Below are 18224 nucleotides of genomic sequence, written 5' to 3'. Positions count from 1 at the left end.
TTTTTTTTTTTTTTAATAACAGGGTCTCACTTTAGCTGTACAGGCTGGAATGCAGTGGTACCATCTCAGCTCACTGCAGCCTCCGCCTCCTGGGCTCAAGAGATCCTCTGGCCTCAGCCTCCCAAGTAGCTGGGAATACAGGCGCCCACCACCATGCCTGGCTAACTTTTGTATTTTTGGTAAAGATGAGGTTTCACCATGTCACACAGGCTGGTCTCAAACTCCTGACCTCAGGTGATCCACCCACCTTGGCCTACTAGAGTGCTGGGACTGTAGGTGTGAGCCACCACACCTGGCCGAGAGGACGTCTTGAGCAAAGACGTGGCAGGGCTGGGAAAGAAAGTCTCTGTCTCTGTCTCCATCTCTGTCTCTCATACACACACTCCACGCACTCACTGATTTCAGAACAACTCTTACCTCCAAGGCCCCCAACACCTGGGACGACTCCAAGCCCTCCGACTCCGAGTCCTCCGACTCCGAGTCCAGCAGGTCCCCCTAGGCCTGTGGAGAGAGCTCAGCATTGGACTCTGCCGGTCAGAAAGGTGGGACTGAAGCCTCAGCCTGCGGAGGGTGGAGGTGTCCTCTGGGGACCCAGGTGGAGCCTGAGCTCTCCCGGCCTTCGATGGCACAGTGGAGCCAGGAGGTGTCTGGGGCAGGAAGTCTGAGTCTACAGTGCCTGGTCAGAGGCTCCTCCCACACCCTGGGGGCCTGGGGGTCTGGCAGCAGCTCCCACCTCCACCCAGTGCTCACCAAACTGGGCAGCTTTGGCAGCAGCTTTGGCTGCAGCAGCAGCGGCGGCGGGTCCGGCTCCTGGGAATACATACCGAGTTCAGGGAGGGACTCAGTACTGATTAGCCTCTCTCCCCAGCCAGCCCCTCCTGGGGTTTCAACTCACCCACCACACCGCCTGGGATGCCTACTCCACCGAGAGCCCCGACCCCTCCAAGGGCCCCAGGCACTCCTGCTCCTGCGTGGAGAGGAAAGAAGATGAGTGGCCCATTTCTGAACAATGGGTCTCCCTGCCCCAGGAACAACAACACAAGCAGACAGGTGGCAGGGGCCATGTGACACAGGGGAGGAGCAGCGGACAGGAAGTCCAGTCCTTGTTTTGTTTTGTTTTGAGATGGGGTTTTGCTCTGTCACCCTGGCTGGGGTGCAGTAGTACAATCATAGTTCATTGCAGCCTCCGACTCCTGGGCTCAAGCGATCCTCCTGCCTTAGCCTCCTGAAGGTGTGAGCCGCTGTGCCTAGCCTTAAAAGTTCTTTTGTAGGCCGGGTGCGGTGGCTCACGCCTGTAATCCCAGCACTTTGGGAGGCTGAGACTAGTGGATCACCTGAGGTCAGGAGTTTGAGACCAGCCTGGCCAACATGGTGAAACCCGGTCTCTACTAAAAATACAAAAATTAGCCAGGCGTGGTGATGCGTGCCTGTAATCCCAGCTATTTGGAAGACTGCGGCAGGAGGATCGCTTGAACCTGGGAGGTGGAGGCTGCAGTGAGCTGAGATCGTACCACTGCACTCCAGCCTGGGCGACAGAGCAAGACTCTGTCAAAACAAACAAACAAACAATGGCAATAGTATCTACAGCAGGCACTTAACATTCTGAGTGCTTCACACTCAGCAGCCCATTTTTTATGCATTGCAGCAGGAAAGGTAGGCACTATTGTCATTCCCATTTTGCAGATGAGAATGCTGAGGTAGAGCAGAGGTTAAGCAGTGTGCTCAGGGCTTCAGGGACAGGAAGTGGCTGGGGAGCCTGCGCCCTTCGTGGCTCCACCACGTGACGTCACTCTGTTTCCCTGGCAATGTCTGTTGACTCAGGCCTGCCAAGCAGTCAGCAGTGAGCAGGGGAGGAGGCAGGGCCGCTGGGGGTCAGGGCTGAAGAAGCCAGGATTTTCCAAGGTAGAAACTGGCCCCAAGTGGACCTGCCCGGTCGGTTGGTGGATCCCTGGGGGAGTCTTCTACCTCCCTCTAACTCTGCTTACAGGAGGCCAGGAATGCAGGGGCTACAGACAGCGTGGGTCTGGCCAGGTGGGGCTGCCAGAGCGCCAAGCGCAGAGGCTGTGGGACTGCCACATCCTCTGGGCTGGCTCGTGGCGGGAGCAGTCCTGCTGGCAGGACAGGAAGGCAGGCGGGGGGCCGGGGGTGCCCAGATGAGGAATACCAGTTCCTCTGCTCGGGCCAGAGAGCTGGGGTGGAGGCAGAGACTGTCCAGACTCCTCATACCCACAGCAGGCCCAGCCCCTTCCTGGACGCAGGGACTATGAAACTGTCAGGGTCAGAGCGGGCTTAGGGACGGTGGAATTACCTCCTGGGGGGCAACTGGGATTTCAAGGGTGTTTTTGGTGGTCACAGGGGTTGAAGGCACCACAAGCATTTAGTGGGCAGGGGCCAGGTTTTTAAACTGTCATAAATGTGTCCTAGAAACTGCCTTTTTTTTTTTTTGGAGACAGAGTCTTGCTCTGTCGTTCAGGTTGGAGTGCAGTGGTGTGATCTCGGCTCACTGCAGCCTCCATCTCCTGGGTTCAAGTGATTCTCCTGCCTCAGCCTCCCCAGTAGCTGGGATTATAGGTGCGCACCACCACGCCTGGCTAATTTTTGTATTTTTAGTGGAAATAGGGTTTAACCATATTGGTGAGGCTGGTCTGGAACTCCTGACCTCAGGTGATCTGCCCGCCTCGGCCTCCCAAAGTACTGGGATTATAGACGTGAGCCAACATGCCCGGCCGAAACTGCCTTTTTCTATCGTGACCACCCGAGTCCTGTGCTGTCAGGGATGGTGTGGTGGCAAGGGAGCCACAAGTGGTTGTGGGGTGCACTCACCATATTTGGCTGCTTTAGCGGCAGCCAGGGCTCCGGGTACTGGGGAGAAAGAAAAGTCGGGGGGGTGGTCAGCAGTCGAGCTCTGTACCTGGGAGTTGTACTGCCTCCTCTAGGAAGCCCTCTCTGACCTCCTTGGCCTTTTGCTTCCTCAAAGCCCTGAAGCTGTACAGGCACAGAGCTTTAGGGCTGAACAGTGCCTCTGCCTTCCATCTGGCCCCTCCTTCTCTCCTCAGGCCTAGCATGGCCTGCCTGAGGCTGAGGACAGAGTGGGGCTCAGTAACCAGCTGGTGAAGATCTGGAGTTCCTAGTGGCCCCCTGGCCACAGAGCACTGCTGAAAGGGAGCCACGCTGATCTACCTGCTCCTTCCCTGGGTGGAGGGCGAGCTTTTTCTCAGTCTGCAGCCCTGCCACCCCTCTACTGAGGAGGCAGATACTCTGCAATTGGGCAGCCTGGGGTCTCTTGGCCTGGTCTGCCCTCCTCCCGCTGTCCGTTACCCCCAGATACTTAGGAGAACCTAACGAGGATTTTACTATGCACCCCTGGGTGGTGAGGGGGTGCTGGGGAGGTGCTGGGAGTAGGAGGGATCTCATTCCCTGAGCTCAGGGGACAGGCTCCGCCTAACCCCTAGAAGCCCCCCTCACCCGCACCTGCCCCGAAGCCAGGAACACCAGCACCAACTCCAAGTCCAGGGACGCCGACACCAACTCCAAGTCCAGGAACAGCACCAACTCCAAGTCCAGGAACAGCACCAAGCCCAGCTGCAGCTCCTGTAGACAGAGGGCAGTGGTGGCGACAGCAGGCAGGGAGCAGGCCCCTGAGGAGGTGTCCTGCCCAGGGAGCTGAAACTAGTCCCAAAGGAAGGGGCCCAGATCCAAGCAGCAGCCTCTGCCCTGGCCGTTGCTCCTAACCAGCTCTGGGCTCGTTGGGGAGAGGAGAGAAAGGTGGGCGAGGCACTCACGGAGCTGGGCTTTGGCGGCTGCCTTGGCAGCAGATTTCGCTGCCGCTGGGGCTCCCACTCCTGGAGGAAGAGAGAGGGGATTAGAGATGGAGGTGGGGCCGATGGAGGCTTCGGGGGCCCCTCAGGCTCACTGACTCATGAAACTCACCTGCAACTCCACCAGGGCCGATGCCAACGCCAGGAGCCACGCCAACGCCAGGAGCCACACCAACACCAGGAGCCACGCCAACGCCAGGAGCCACACCAACGCCAGGAGCCACGCCAACTCCAGGAGCCACGCCAACGCCAGGAGCCACGCCGACACCAGGAACTAACCCTGTAAGATTGAGAAGAGCTGATCATTAACCAAGGCCCAATCAAAGAGGACAGAAGCTTATGGAAAGAGGGCTGGAGCCTCGGCCCTGGCATAGATTTGCTGTGTGACCATGGATCAGTTACTTTCCCTTGCTGGGCCTCAGCTTCCTCATCCCTAAAATGAAGTATGTGCAGGCTCAGGAGTTCATAACCTTGTTTTTTTGGAGACAGAGTCTCACTCTGTCATCCAGGCTGGAGTGCAGTGGTGCAATCTCAGCTCACTGCAACCACCAACTCCCGAGTTCAAGCAAGTCTCCTGCCTCAGCCTCCTGAGTAGCTGGGACTACAGGTGCGCACCACCACGCCCGGCTAATTTTTTTGTATTTTTAGTAGAGACAAGGTTTCACTGTGTTGGCGAGGCTGGTCTTGAACTCCTGATCTCGGGTGATCCACCTGCCTCGACCTCCCAAAGCGCTGGGATTATAGCTGTGAGCTGCTGCATCTGGCCAGGAGTTCTTAACCTTTTCAGGGACAAGGACCCCTTGGAGATTTGAGGCTGACGGAGGCAGATTTACATTATATAAGGGGCTTTGTAAGACAGAAAGGCTTTGGGTTCAAACCTCAGCTCAGCCACCGTTTAGCTGTGCAACTGTAGGCAAGTTACTCAAGCTCTGGGAACCTGTTTCCACATCCGTAAAAGGGAAAAATAAACTCAACTCTGTAAGATTGTTTGTAGGCCAGGCACGTTGGCTCATGCCTGTCATCCCAGCACTTTGAGAGGCCAATGTGAGAGGATTGCCTACAAATTTTTTTTCTTTTTTTTTTTTTTTTGAGACGGAGTCTCGCTCTGTCGCCCAGGCTGGAGTGCAGTGGACGGATCTTGGCTCACTGCAAGCTCCGCCTCCCAGGTTCACGCCATTCTCCTGCCTCAGCCTCCCGAGTAGCTGGGACTACAGGCGCCCGCCACCTCGCCTGGCTAGTTTTTTGTATTTTTTAGTAGAGACGGGGTTTCACCGGGTTAGCCAGGATGGTCTCGATCTCCTGACCTCATGATCCGCCTGTCTCAGCCTCCCAAAGTGCTGGGGTTACAAGCTTGAGCCACCGTGCCCGGCCTCTTTTTTTTTTTAAACTGGGCATGGTGGCACGTGCCTGTAGCCCCAGCTACTAGGGATACTAAGGGGGAAGAATCGCTTAAGTCGGGAGTTTGAGGCCTGTAGTGAGCTATGACAGCATCACTGCACTCCAGCCTGGGCGATGATGTGAGACCCTGTCTCAAATAAACATGTAATAAAGATTGCTGTGTGTAAGAATTTGGGGCTCAGCAGGCCTGCAGTTGAAATGCTGTCTGGCCTATTCAGCCTTAGAGATTCTGATCTGAACCTTTTAGCCCACAGGTCCCTAGTGCCAAGGCCTACAGACCCCATGCCCAGGGCCTGATATACAGTTGAGCTCTACAGTTAGTGCTGCTACAATTTGCCGTGTTCAGAAAAGTGTGGGCACCTGGGGCTACCAGGGTGGCCCTCAAATATAGCAAAAGATGGGGAACAAGAAGTACTGCAGGCTGGGCGTGGTGGCTCAAGCCTGTAATCCCAGCACTTTGGGAGGCAGAGGTGTGAGGATCGCTTGAGCCCAGGAGTTTGATACCAGCCTGATCACCATAGTGAGACCACTGTTGCTACAAAAAAATTAAAAAATGAGCCAGGCATGGTGGTGGGCACCTGTGGTCGCTGCTTGGGAGTTAGACGCAGGCAGATTGCTTGAGCCTGGCAGGTTGAGGCTGCAGTGAGCTATGATTGTGGCACTGTACCCCAGCCTGGGTGACAGAGCTAGACCCTATCTCAAGAAGAAGGAAGAAGAAGAAGGAGAAGGAGAAGAAAGAAGAAGGAGAAGAAAGAAGAAGGAGGAAAAGGAGGAGAAGAAAGGAGGAGGAAAAGGAGAAGAAGGAGGAGAAAGAAGAAGAAGGAGAGAAGGAGAAGGAGGAGGAGGAGGAGGAGGAGAAGAAGAAGAAGAAGGAGAAGGAGGAGGAGGAGGAGAAGGAGGAAGAAGAAGGAAGAAGAAAGAAGAAGGAGAAGAAGAGGAAGAAGAAGGAGGAGGAGGAGAAGAAGAAGAAGAAAGAAGAAGGAGAAGAATAAGAAGAAAGAAGAAGGAGAAGGAGGGAGAAGAAGCAGGAGGAGGAGAAGGAGAAGGAAAATAAGCAGGAGGAGAAGAAGAAGAAAGAAAAAGAAGAGGAAGGAGAAGAAGAACGAGAAGGAGGAGGAGGAGGGAGAAGGGGAAGGAGGAGGAAAAGAAAAGAAGAAGAAGGAAGAGGAGGAGGAGGAGCACAAGAAGGAGAAGGAGAAAGAGAAGGAGAAGGGGGAGAACTGGAGTCCGTCACAGAGGAGCTGGAGCTCAGCATGAGGTCAGGTCCCTAATAGCCTGGGAGGCACCAGGGACTTTAGGAACAGGGAGGCTCACACTGCTCACCCTGCTTCCCTAATCAGAAACGTCACCCACACTCCTAGAGGTCATCAGGGGACCAAAAGCTCTAAGGAGGGCCCACCCCAGAACGTGGCAGCCTAAGGCGGGTGGAAAGGAACAGGGAGCTGGGCGGTCAGATCCCAGAGCAGGGCACATGAGAAGGCAGCGCCCCGTGAGCCGATGATGGGGGTGAGGGGGACTTACCAAACTGGGCGGCTTTGGCGGCTGCTTTAGCAGCTGCAGCTGCTGGGGTCCCCACTCCTAGAGGTGTGACGAGAAGGGGTGAGGGAGTGGTCTCTCGCACCCCTCCCTGCTTCCCATCTCTAGGCTCAGTCTTCCCGTTTGTAAAATGGTGCAGTCGACCTTGGTCAACTCCAGGGACCCTTCCGTGAGACAAACTAAACCGGTCTCTGGGCTGGAGAACACAGCTCACCTGGCACTCCTCCCACGCCTGGCACACCTGGGACTACGCCTCCGGCACCTGGCACCAACCCACCCAGCACTCCTGCTCCTGCAGCACCTGGGGGAGTGGAGAACTTTCAGCCTCGCCCCTCCCAGTGCTCACTTCTTGGGGGAGCATGGGTGGGTGGGAGAATCGGGGGAAGAAGAGAACGGCTTCCTGGCACCTTCGTTTCTTTTTATTTATTTATTTTTATTTTTGGAGTCGGAGTCTCCCTCTGTCACCCAGGCTGGAGTGCAATGGTGTAATCTCTGCTCACTGCAGCCTCTACCTCCCAGGTTCAAGTCATTCTCCTGCCTCAGCATCCCAAGTAGCTGGGACTATAGGTGCCTGCCACCATGCCCAGCTAATTTTTGTATTTTTCAGTAGAGACACGGTTTCACCATGTTGGCCAGGCTGGTCTCGAACCCCTGGCCTCAAGGGATCCACCTGCCTCGGCCTCCCAAAGTGCTGGGATTACAGGCGTGAGCCACCCAGCCTGGCCAGGCACCTTCGGTTCTGGGGGTGGGGGGTGGGGTGATGAGCAGGTCACCAACAGTCCTAACAGGAAGCATCTGAAAAGGACAGTAAGAGTGGAGTGTAGCTTTGGAAGATGGGGCAGGGGCCTCGTGACCTTGGTCCAGGCCATTTCAGTCCCGGAGGCCTGGGAGTCAGTTTGCCCTGAGGTTGGTCCTTGAGCCCCACAGGAAAGCAGGGCTTGGGGTCAGGCAGGGCAGGGGCACTTACCATACTTGGCAGCCTTGGCGGCAGCTGCTGCCTGAGCTTCAGCTACAAGGAAACGAGAAAGAAAGAGACCCTCAGAAGCCTTGCCTGGGTCTCCTCCGAGCCGTGTTTAAAGCTCTTCTGCCCTGTAAGGCATGGACGACCTCGCTTCTCCCCCAACTCTTCCCTGAGCACATTCAAGCCCGATCTGCAGTCCCCACTGCCCCTGCAGAGCTGAGCAGACAAGAAGCCCCCATCTCTTCTCAACCCATGTCCCCAGATGTGACGAAGGCTCACGGGAAATGCCAACTCCCGGGACACCTCCGACTCCGGGAACACCTCCGACTCCGGGGATGCCTCCGACTCCGACACCATAGCCGGGAAAGCCCCCAGCTCCAACCCCAAAAGTAGGAATGCCTCCAACTCCGACTCCGGCCCTGGCCCCTGCAGAGGGAAGGGAGCCAAATGGAAAGGAAGCTCAGTGAGAGAGGCTGGGCAGGCTCTGAGGGATGTTGATGGACTGGGAAAGAGGATGCAAGTTTCCCCCAGGCCTTGTCCATAAAAGACAGAAAACTGGGATGCCTGGGTTCCCCGCAGCCTCCACCATGAAGCCTTTAAAAAAAATTTTTGGGCCAGGCACAGTGGCTTATGCCTGTAATCCTAACATTTTGGGAGGCTGAGGCGGGTGGATCACCTGAGGTCAGGAGTTTGAGACCAGCCTGGCCAATATGGTGAAACCCCATCTCTACTCAAAACACAAAATCAGCCAGGTGTGGTAGTGTGCACCTGTAATCCCGTTTACATGGGAGGCTGAGGCAGGAGAATCACTTGAGCTGGGATCACGCCACTGCACTCCAGCCTGGGTGACAGAGTGAGACTTCGTCTAAAAAAAAAAAAAAATTTTTTTTTTGGCTGGGTGCGGTGGCTCATGCCCATAATCCCAGCACTTTGGGAGGCCGAGGAAAGTGGATCATTTGAGGCCAGGAGTTTGAGACCAGCCTGGCCAACATGGCAAAGCCGTCTCTACTGAAAATACAAAAATTAGCCAGGCATGGTGACGTGCGTCTGTAATCCCAGCTTCTTGGGAGGCTGATGCATGAGAATTGCTTGAACCTGGGAGGCAGAGGTTGCAGTGAGCCAAAATCATGCTACCGCACTCCAGCCTGGGCAACAGAGTGAATCTCTATCTCAGAAAAAAAAAAAAAAAAAAGAAAAAAAAGAAAAAAAATTTTAATTCATTTTTTATTTTTTGTAGAGATGGGGTCTTGCTATGTTGCCCAAGTTGATCTCAAACTCCTGGCCTCAAGTGATCCTTCTGCCTTGACCTCCCAAGTAGCTGGAAAAAACAGGCACATGCCACTATGCCCAGCTAATTTTTACATTTTATGTAGAGACAGGGTCTTGCTATTTTGCCCATGCTGGTCTCTAATTCCCAGCCTCAAGCGATTCTTCTACCTTGGTCTCTCAAAATGCTGGGATTACAGATGTGAGTCACTGCACCCAGCCCCGCCATGAAGCTTTTATGGACACTCTTCAGTCCTCCTCCGGCCCCTCTCCTCTCTGAGCACTTGGGGAAGCCCCCCTTTGTTGGATGCAGAGAGACTATTGGCAGAATCCCCAGACAGTTTTGGGCTCCTCTGAGAGGGCCTTGGCCAGAGCAGGGAGGGTCAGGGTCACTGTCCCCACTGGGAATGCCATGCTGGGACTTTCCCACCACTCAGCCCCGTGGCCCTGTGGTAGAAGACAAACGGGGGAGACATCGTCCTGAGGCCTGCCGGTGACTTGCTCAGTGACCCTGGGCAAGTCACTTCCCTTCTCTGGGCAAGTAGAGGAGAGTCCTTTAGTTCTGGTAAGTAGAGGTCAGGACAGTGAGGGGCAGAGCTGTCAGCATAGCACTCACCGTATTTGGCTGCCTTCGCAGCTGCCTTAGCAGCTGCAGCTGGTGACACAGCCCCTGGAGAGACCAAGAGGGACACAAATGCTCAGGAGAGATTGAAGGAGAGCTGCACAGTATGTATCCGTCTGTCTACCCATCTGTGTGTTGGGCCGCCTTCTTTTCACGCCAACATAGACTTGGCTATATCTCCATTTATGCACTGATGATGTCCCCCACCTGCCCGTCTGTATACCCAGCCACCTCCATCATCCATCTACCCAATGACCCACCTCTATACCTGTCCATTTGTCTTTTTTTTTTTTTTGAGACGGAGTCTCAGTCTTGTGGCCCAGGCTGGAGTGCAATAGTGTGATCTCAGCTCACTGCAATCTCCGCCTCCCCCGTTCAAGTAATTCTCCTGATCAGCCTCCCAAGTAACTGGGATTACAGGAGCCCACCACCACGCCTGGCTAATTTCTTTCTATTTTTAGTGGAGGCAGGGTTTCACCATATTGGCCAGGCTGGTCTCGAACTCCTGACCTCAGGTAATCTGCCCATCTTGGCCTCCCAAAGTGCTGAGATTACAGGTGTGAGCCACCCGCGCCCGGCTGTCCATTTGTCTGTCTATCCTTGGATCTCAATTCACCCACCCAACCACCTAACTCTCTGTTCACTCATCTATCTACCAGCTTATCCCATCTGCCTATCTATCCATTCGTCTAACCTTCTATCCAACCATCCATTTTGCATTTGCCTGCCTACCCTTCCACCCACCCATTCATCTGCCCCTCCAACCATGTGCTCATTCATCCATCCATCTACCCATCCATCCATCTACCCATCCATCCACCCATTCTTTCATCCAGCCTCCCATCCATCCATCCCCCATCCATCTACCCATTCATCATCATTCTTCCATCCATCCTCCCATCCGTCCATGCCCCCATCCATCCACTCATCTATCCATCCGCCACCCATCCACCCACACATCCACTCACCTACTCATCTCTCCATCCACTTATCTATCCATCCATCCATCCATCCATCCATCCATCCATCCATCCACCCACCCATTCATACACCCATCTATCCATCCATTCATTCATCCACCCACCCATTCATCCATCTACCCACCCATTTATCCACTTATCCATCTATCAACCCACTTACCCTTCTATCCACCATAAACTGAACACTTACTCAGCTAAGGGCTAGGAATATGGAGTTGAAAAAGACACGGTTCCTGCCCCCCAGAGAACACTGATAACCGGAAGGTCAATTGGAAAATATGATACTGGTTAGAAGCTAATTAGCAGATTGGTATAACCCAAGGAAGAGAAGATGAGGGGATGAGATGTGGTCAAGGGTATGGGCAGATGGTTAAGGTGTTAGGGAGAATGCACAAATTTTGGCAATAGTCTCAATAGTTCTCTCTTACACACACACACACACACACACACACACAGCCCAGCTCACCTGGAACCCCAGCACCTGGGACAACTGGAATGCCAGCTCCTGGGACACCAACACCTGGAATGCCAGCTCCTGGGACACCAACACCTGGAATGCCAGCTCCTGGGACACCAACACCTGGAATGCCAGCTCCTGGGACACCAACTACTCCCGGGCCAAAGCCTGGCCCACCAGGCACTAAGCCTGCAGCAGCTCCTGTGGAAGAAAAAGCATTGTTTTCCTAACTTATGGGAACCTCAGAGGGCTCCAAGGGTGGTTAGTAGAGTATGGAAGTGACAGTTGGTCCCGAGTGCACGACTGCAGGTGGGTTGACATTTCCTCTGCATGGATCCAACTCATCAGAGAGATGCAGAGAGACTAAGAGGGTCCCTAAAGAGCTCTAGGGATTTGAATCTGTGGGCTGGAGGAGTGTGATCTCTTTCTTTTTCTTTTCTTTTCTTTTTCCTTCCTTCCTTCTTTCCTTCCTTCCTTCCTTTCTTCCTTCCTTCCTTCCTTCCCCTTCCTTCCTTCCTTCCTTTCCCTTCCTTCCTTCCTTCCCCTTCCTTCGTTCCTTCTTTCCTTCCTTTCTTTTTCTTTCTTTCTTTTCTTTCTTTCTCTTTCTTTCTTTTTCTTTCTTTCTCTTTCTTTCCCTCCCTCCCTCTCTTTCTTTCTCTCTCTCTTTCTTTTTTCTTTCTTTCTTTCTCTTTCTTCCTTTCTTTCTTTCCTTCCTGCCTCTCTCTCTCCCTCCCTTCCTCCTTCCCTTCCCTTCCTCCTTCCCTTCCCTTTTCTTCCCTTCCCTTCCCTTTCCTTTCCTTTCCTCTGTCTTTCTGTCTCTCTTTCCTTTTTTATTTGAACCAAATTCTCACTTACCCAGGCTGGAGTGCAGTGGCATGATCAGAGCTCACTGCAGCCTTGAACTACTGGGCTCAAGCCATCCTCCCACCTCAGCCTCGCAGGTAGCTGGGACCACAGGCATGTGCCACCATGCCTAGATAATTTTAAAATAATTTTTGGAAAGATGGGGTCTCAGTATGTTGCTCAGGCTGGTCTCAAAGTCCTGGTTTCTGCCTCCCAAATTGTTGGGATTACAGGCGTGAGCCACTGCGCATAGCTAGAATGTGATCTATTTCTAAAGCACAGTCAGAATTCCCTCCACTGGGCACCCACTTAGTTGATGCAGCAGACACCTGTGGGCCAGCCCTGGAGGGGATGGAGTCGGGGGAGCGAGGTCCCCTCTGCAGGGTCCCCTCCCTCTGCTGAGTTAATCAGGGCAAAACAATAGAGATGGCATCTCAGGTAGAGTGATCAGAAGGAGCAAAGGTAAGGAGGCATGAACAATGCGTATTTCGGAAGGGACAAAGACCAAGTCCATTTGGCTTTAGGGCTAGGGTCTCCGAGGTCCATGCAGGAGCCCGAGCTGTGGGCTTGCCACCCCGGGAGGCACTCACCGTACTTGGCTGCCTTAGCAGCTGCTGCTGCAGCTGCAGCTGCAGCTGGAGTCCCAACACCTGAAAACACAGCCACAGAGGGTGAGGTCCTTGCCTTGTGGCCATCTCAAGGACACACCCACCCCCTGCTGGGACAGATGTTACCTGCGATGCCTCCAATTCCAGGAATTGCCCCAGGCACGCCAGGAACACCGCCCACTCCAACACCAGGGAGGACTCCAGCACCTGTTGAGATGGGGACAGTGCAATGTACTTTCCCAAGGACCCTCCTGAGGACAGGTAGGATGGCCACTTAGACACCGGCATTTTCACCAGCGCGATCTCATCCAGGAATGGGGCCCAGGTGTCTCCAGATGGGCCTGTTTGGGGAGGCCCCCACCCGACTCTACTGTTCCTTGACTCTCCCCCAAAGTGTCCATTTCAACACGCTCATTAAGGGACTTGCATGTTTTCAGACAAATCCCATTCTAATCACTGCCACATACTGAGAAACCACAAGTGGCCGCTCCCTGGGCCAGAGGGGCCCCTGCAGGAATGTTCAAGACTTCCTCTCCCTGTGTTCCGAAGATGCAGCCAAGTTTGTAATCCAAGCGCCTGGCCGCTTGGCTCTGGCAGCCCCTCACAGCCCCGCTCTCCCGCTCCCACATTCCAGCCGTCCCACCAGCCGCTGGGGCCAAGGAGCCTCCGGTGCTGGGAGGGGGGCCTGCAGGGCTTCCGCTGGGAGGCCCAGCTCCAGGCTTCTCCCCACATTCCTGCCTCTCGGACTGGTGGGGAGATAAGGAAAGGGCCTCCCTGGGGCTGAGGATGAAGGAGGACTTCAGCCCTAGTGGTCTGACCCTGAGGTGGGCACTACCTGGGGCGGGGGACAGATGCCCACTCCACTCACTGCACGGGCACAGGAATACCACATTCCATCTGCAGCCATGCTAGCCAAGAGCTCACTGGCCTGAGCAGTGAGTTAAAATTTTTATAGTACACATTAAATTGATATATAACTATTAAATGTTTTAAATGCTTATATATGCATCACCTAAAATTATCTTTCTAACCACCATGGTACCCATTCCCTCTGCTTGGCCTCCTCTTTCCTGTTTTAACCACATAGTAAGCTCCATCTTTATTTTTTAAGGCCTGAATCACACATCACTTTCTCTGGGAAGCCCTTCCCCAGGTAGAAAAAAATGCCTCCCATTTCTTGACTCCCACAACAGTGGCTATATTCTCTACAAGAACTCTTGCTTGTTCCTGATCTCTGAGATGGATGTGTGGGAGGAGGCAGTGAGGGAGGGAAGGAAGCAGACATGGATGAACGCATGGAGGAATGAATGGATGAATGAATGAATGAATAAATGAAGGAATGGATGGATGGGTGCATGGATGCATGGAGGAATGGATGGATGCATGCATGCATGGAGAAATGGATGCGTGGGTGCATAGAGGAATGGATGGAGGTATGCGCGGAAGAATTGGCAGATGGATGGATGGATGGAAGAATTGATGGAGGGAGTGATGGATGGATGGATTGATGGATGAATGGATTGATGGATGGATGGATGGATATATGGATGAGTGGATGGATGGGTAAATGGATGGATGGATGAGTGGATGGATGGGTGGATGCATGGAGAAACGGATAGACGGGTGGATGGATGCATGGGTGAGTAGATGGATGGATGGATGAATGGATGGAAGGATGGATACATGCATGGAGAAATGGATGGATGGGTACATGGAGGAATGGACAGAGGGATGCATGGAAGAATGGGCAGATGGATGGATGGAGGGAGTGATGGATGGATGGATGGATGGATGGATGGATGGATGGATGAGTGGATGGATGGGTAAATGGATGGATGGATGAGTGGATGTATGAATGGATAGATGGATGCATGGAGGAATGGATGGATGAGTGGATGGATAGATGGAAGAATGGATGGAGGGATGAATTGATGGGTGGGTGGATGGGTGGATGTATGGAGGAATGGATGAATGGATGCACGGAGGAACAGATGGTGGGTGGATGGATGGATGGATGGAAGGATGGATGCATGCATGGAGAGATGGAAGGATGGATGCATGCATGGAGAAATGGATGGATGGGTGCCTGGAGGAACGGATGGAGGGATAGATGGATGTATGGAGGAATGGTTGGATGGACGAATGGGTGCACGGAGGAATAGATGGATAGATGATGGATGGATGAATGGAGCGAGGGAGTGATGGATGGATAAATGGATGGATGGATGAGGGGATGGATGGATGGATGAGGGGATGGATGGATGGATGGATGGGTGTATGGATAGATGGATGCATGGAGGAATGGATGGATGTGTGGATAGATGGATGGAAGAATGGAGGGAGGGAGGGATTGATGGATGGATGAATGGATGGATAAGTGGATGGATGGATGGATGGATGAATGCATGGATGTGTAGATAAGTGGATGAATGGATAGATGAGTGGGTGGATGGATAGATGGATGCATAGAGGAATGAATGGAGGGATGGATGGATGAATGGATGGAGGGAGAGATGGATGGATGAATGAACAGGTGGATGAGTGGATGGATGGATGCATGGGTGGGTAGATGAGTAGATGAATGGATGGATGGATAGATGGATGCATGGAGGAATGGGAATGGATGGAGGGAGGGATAGATGGATGGGTGAAAGGATGGCTGGATGAGTGGATGGATGGATAGATGGATGCATAGAGAAATGGATGGAAGGAGGGAGGGATGGAGAAAGTAATAGACGGATAGAAGGATAAATGGATGCATGGACGCATGGAAGAATGTTTGGAGGGAGGGATAGATAGATGGGTGGTGTTGAAAATTTTGAGTAAATGGGGATAAGTAGGGGCCACTTTGGTCATTCATCTATGAGGCAGGCTCTCAATAGTAATGGGAATGGAGAGGCTAGGGGGCTGGAGGCCACCAGGTGGGGACTCCAGGGGCACTCACCCAACTTTGCTGCCGCTTTAGCTGCCGCTGCTGCTGCTGCCTGGGGGCCAACCCCTGGAGGAGGGGAGCAGAGGGGAGAGACCTTGAAACAGTGTTGCTGTATGTCCAGAACCCACTTGTTTCCAGTCCCGAGAGAGCCAATCCACTGACATGCGGGTATATATGGGGGCTTCAGACCTGGAAGAGGCTGATGGAGCTGCCCCACCCCTCCCCCAGGATCCTGCTGCAGGTTTGCACCAGGGTCTGGATGCAGGGTGGGCTGCTCTGCTTTCAGGAGAGAACCTCACCCACCCCAGGGCTCTGGAGCCCCGAAGATCAGTGATCCCTTGGCTGGAAGTAAGGTGAGGCTTTCCTTACCTGTCCCGGTTGGGTAACCAGCCTTGCCCGCTGCACCAGCCACTCCTCCGGGCCCATAGCCTGCAAAACAGAGAGTCTTGGTGGTTATTTGTGCAGACGCCACCACTGCTGCCCTCCCCCTCCCCCTGCCTTGCCCTCGGGGCCCAAGCTGTCCTGAGTCTGCACCTGTCACCCCTAGCTAGAGTGAAAACAAATACAAATACGTGTATGGAATTGTTCTGTCCATTTTACAGATGAGGACACAGAGGCTCAAAGAAGGAACACAGCTCACCTAAGGTCCCATTATTGATAGGTGGGAGGGCAGGGATGGAGACCCATGCTGAGTGCAAAGTCTATGCCCTTTCCTCCTGAGATTCCCACTCCAAGACCCCAACCCTGCCCCAGCGAGGTGCTCTCCTGGCCCAGGGCTGGAAGCACAGCACCCTTGCTAGGACCCTAGAGTGGGAAAGAGCTGGAAGCCCACAGTCTAGAAGGGTCTCACTCACCGTAAGGTAGTTTCCCTGTGCTGTAGGGCAGTCCATAGCCACCTGGAGAGAGGACAGAGCAAGCTCAGGGGCTTCCCCACGCCTTGCTGGGCTCCTACCAACCTGGGTGGACAGATCTGCCCCGACAGGTGCTGAGGCCTGAGACCTCCCACACCAGGGTCCTGAGCTGCTCCCAGGAGAGCAGAGGTGCTGGGTGGAGGAGGCAGAGGACACTTCTGCCCCTGGGGCCCGATGGAACACACATCCCCCTACAAATTCAAGCCCCATCATGTCCCTGGAGTCTTAGTATTTTCCTTACACCCCCTCCCCAGTGGAAAGCATCTCATTGTCTAAGCTGATTGCAGAGGTAGGGGCAGGAGCATGAGGGGGTGGATGTTAGAGGGATCTTTCCAATTAACCGTGTTCCTTTCTAACAGCATAATAGCTTCAGATCGGGGCTATGGGTCTCTGTGCATGAGCGTGCGTGTGTGAGTCCAATATCTGCAGACGACTTTCCCAAGCTCTCCTTGGCAGGTGACCATATAGAGGCTTCAATACCCCTTCCCTGTCACCAGAGACACCTGTACCCAGGCTGACTTCTGTGCAGGGAGGCGCAGTGAGTGGTGCATTTCTTCTTCTTCTTCTTGTTTTCTTTTTTTGGAGACAGAGTCTCACTCTGTCACCCAGGCTGGAGTGCAGTGGCGCGATCTCAGCTCACCGCAACCTCTGCCTTTCGGGTTCAAGAGATTCTCCTGCCTCAGCCTCCCCAGTACCTGGGATTACAGGTCTGCACTATCACACCTGGCTAATTTTTGTATTTTTAGTAGGGACGGGGTTTCGCCATGTTGGCCAGGCTGGTCTTGAACTCCTGACCTCAAGTGATCTGCCCGCCTTGGCCTCCCAAAGCGCTGGGATTACAGGCATGAACCACCGCACCTGGCCGAGTGGTGCATCTTGAATCATCCCTCTGACTTACCGGGCAGCTTGGGGGCCTTGATGGGGTACCCCAGTGGGACTCCAGGTTGCTGTACCCCAAAGGGTCCAACTCCTGTGGGATTAAAGAGAGCAAGTTCTGGTCCCAGCAGCCCCTTCCAAACCCTCCTCCACCCACTCCACTTTCTGCTCAGACAGAAGGAGCTTGCTACAGCATCCAGAAACCATCCTGCTTCGCAGGACTCCCTGAATCTCCATCATGGGTCAGTTGAGAAACTCCCAGCAACAGGCCACTTCCTCCAGGAAGCTACGGGATTCTCTCCCTCCTGGGGCCTGGGCCCCAGTTCGGGCCTGCAGCCCTTGGCACAGGCTGGCGGGTTTTCTGGACTCCTTTGGACTTTGGGCTGCTATGCCAGCAGAGGCAGCAGGCCTGGGATGGGTGCCACTTTGTGCTACAGCCACTCAAGGCCTGGCGCAGCAGGCATGGGGGAAATTGGGCAGGTTTGGATAGGATCTTGGGTGCCCAGCCCCTCCCAAGGTAAGAGCGTCTGCCTGGCTGGCCACCCTGCTTCTCCCACCAGCCTTGCCTCACCTGGGATTCCAGCAAAAGCTCCACCTACACCTGTAATGATAAAAAGCTGTCACTGCAGCCCTAGCACTGTGGACACTGGGCCAGGAGGCCCAAGGAATGGCCAGTTCTTCCCAGACCAGTCCTCGCATGCTGCCCTCACATGAACTCTGGGGTTTCTTTTTTCGGAGACAGAGATTCGCTCTTGTCGCCCAGGTTGGGGTGCAACAAGATCGCAATCTCAACTCTCTGCTTCCCAGGTTCCAGCGATTCTCCTGCCTCAGCCTCCCAGGTAGCTGGGATTACAGGTACAGGCCACCACACCCAGCTAATTTTTGTATTATTAGTAGAGACGGGACTTCACTATGTTGGTCAGGCTGACCTCAGGTGATTCACCCACCTCGGCCTCCCAAAGTGCTCGGATTACAGGTATAAGCCACTACGCCCAGTCTTTTTTTTTTTTTTTTTT

The 18224-nt window shown here is 54.0% G+C and overlaps 1 protein-coding gene across 1 annotated transcript in view; it reads right to left on the bottom strand.

The window, feature by feature from the left end:
* ELN (elastin) overlaps positions 1-18224 on the bottom strand; it is a 41331-nt gene that overhangs the window by 4612 nt on the left and 18495 nt on the right. Inside the window, exons 11-31 of the mRNA XM_011976362.1 lie at positions 17780-17809; positions 17231-17302; positions 16276-16317; positions 15791-15850; positions 15434-15487; positions 13017-13025; positions 12616-12696; positions 12472-12531; positions 11102-11239; positions 11048-11062; positions 9596-9649; positions 7993-8139; positions 7720-7761; positions 6738-6794; positions 3931-4098; positions 3783-3827; positions 3472-3591; positions 2824-2862; positions 896-967; positions 751-810; positions 397-501 (exon numbers count right to left, since the gene is read on the bottom strand). Coding sequence (XP_011831752.1) covers positions 397-501; positions 751-810; positions 896-967; positions 2824-2862; positions 3472-3591; positions 3783-3827; positions 3931-4098; positions 6738-6794; positions 7720-7761; positions 7993-8139; positions 9596-9649; positions 11048-11062; positions 11102-11239; positions 12472-12531; positions 12616-12696; positions 13017-13025; positions 15434-15487; positions 15791-15850; positions 16276-16317; positions 17231-17302; positions 17780-17809 — 1470 coding nt within the window. The remainder of the gene's footprint in view (positions 1-396; positions 502-750; positions 811-895; positions 968-2823; positions 2863-3471; positions 3592-3782; positions 3828-3930; positions 4099-6737; positions 6795-7719; positions 7762-7992; positions 8140-9595; positions 9650-11047; positions 11063-11101; positions 11240-12471; positions 12532-12615; positions 12697-13016; positions 13026-15433; positions 15488-15790; positions 15851-16275; positions 16318-17230; positions 17303-17779; positions 17810-18224) is intronic.

This window comes from Mandrillus leucophaeus, unplaced genomic scaffold, assembly GCF_000951045.1.
Source record: "Mandrillus leucophaeus isolate KB7577 unplaced genomic scaffold, Mleu.le_1.0 Scaffold164, whole genome shotgun sequence".
NCBI lineage: Eukaryota > Metazoa > Chordata > Mammalia > Primates > Cercopithecidae > Mandrillus > Mandrillus leucophaeus.
This window is presented reverse-complemented; position numbering and strand designations above follow the sequence as displayed.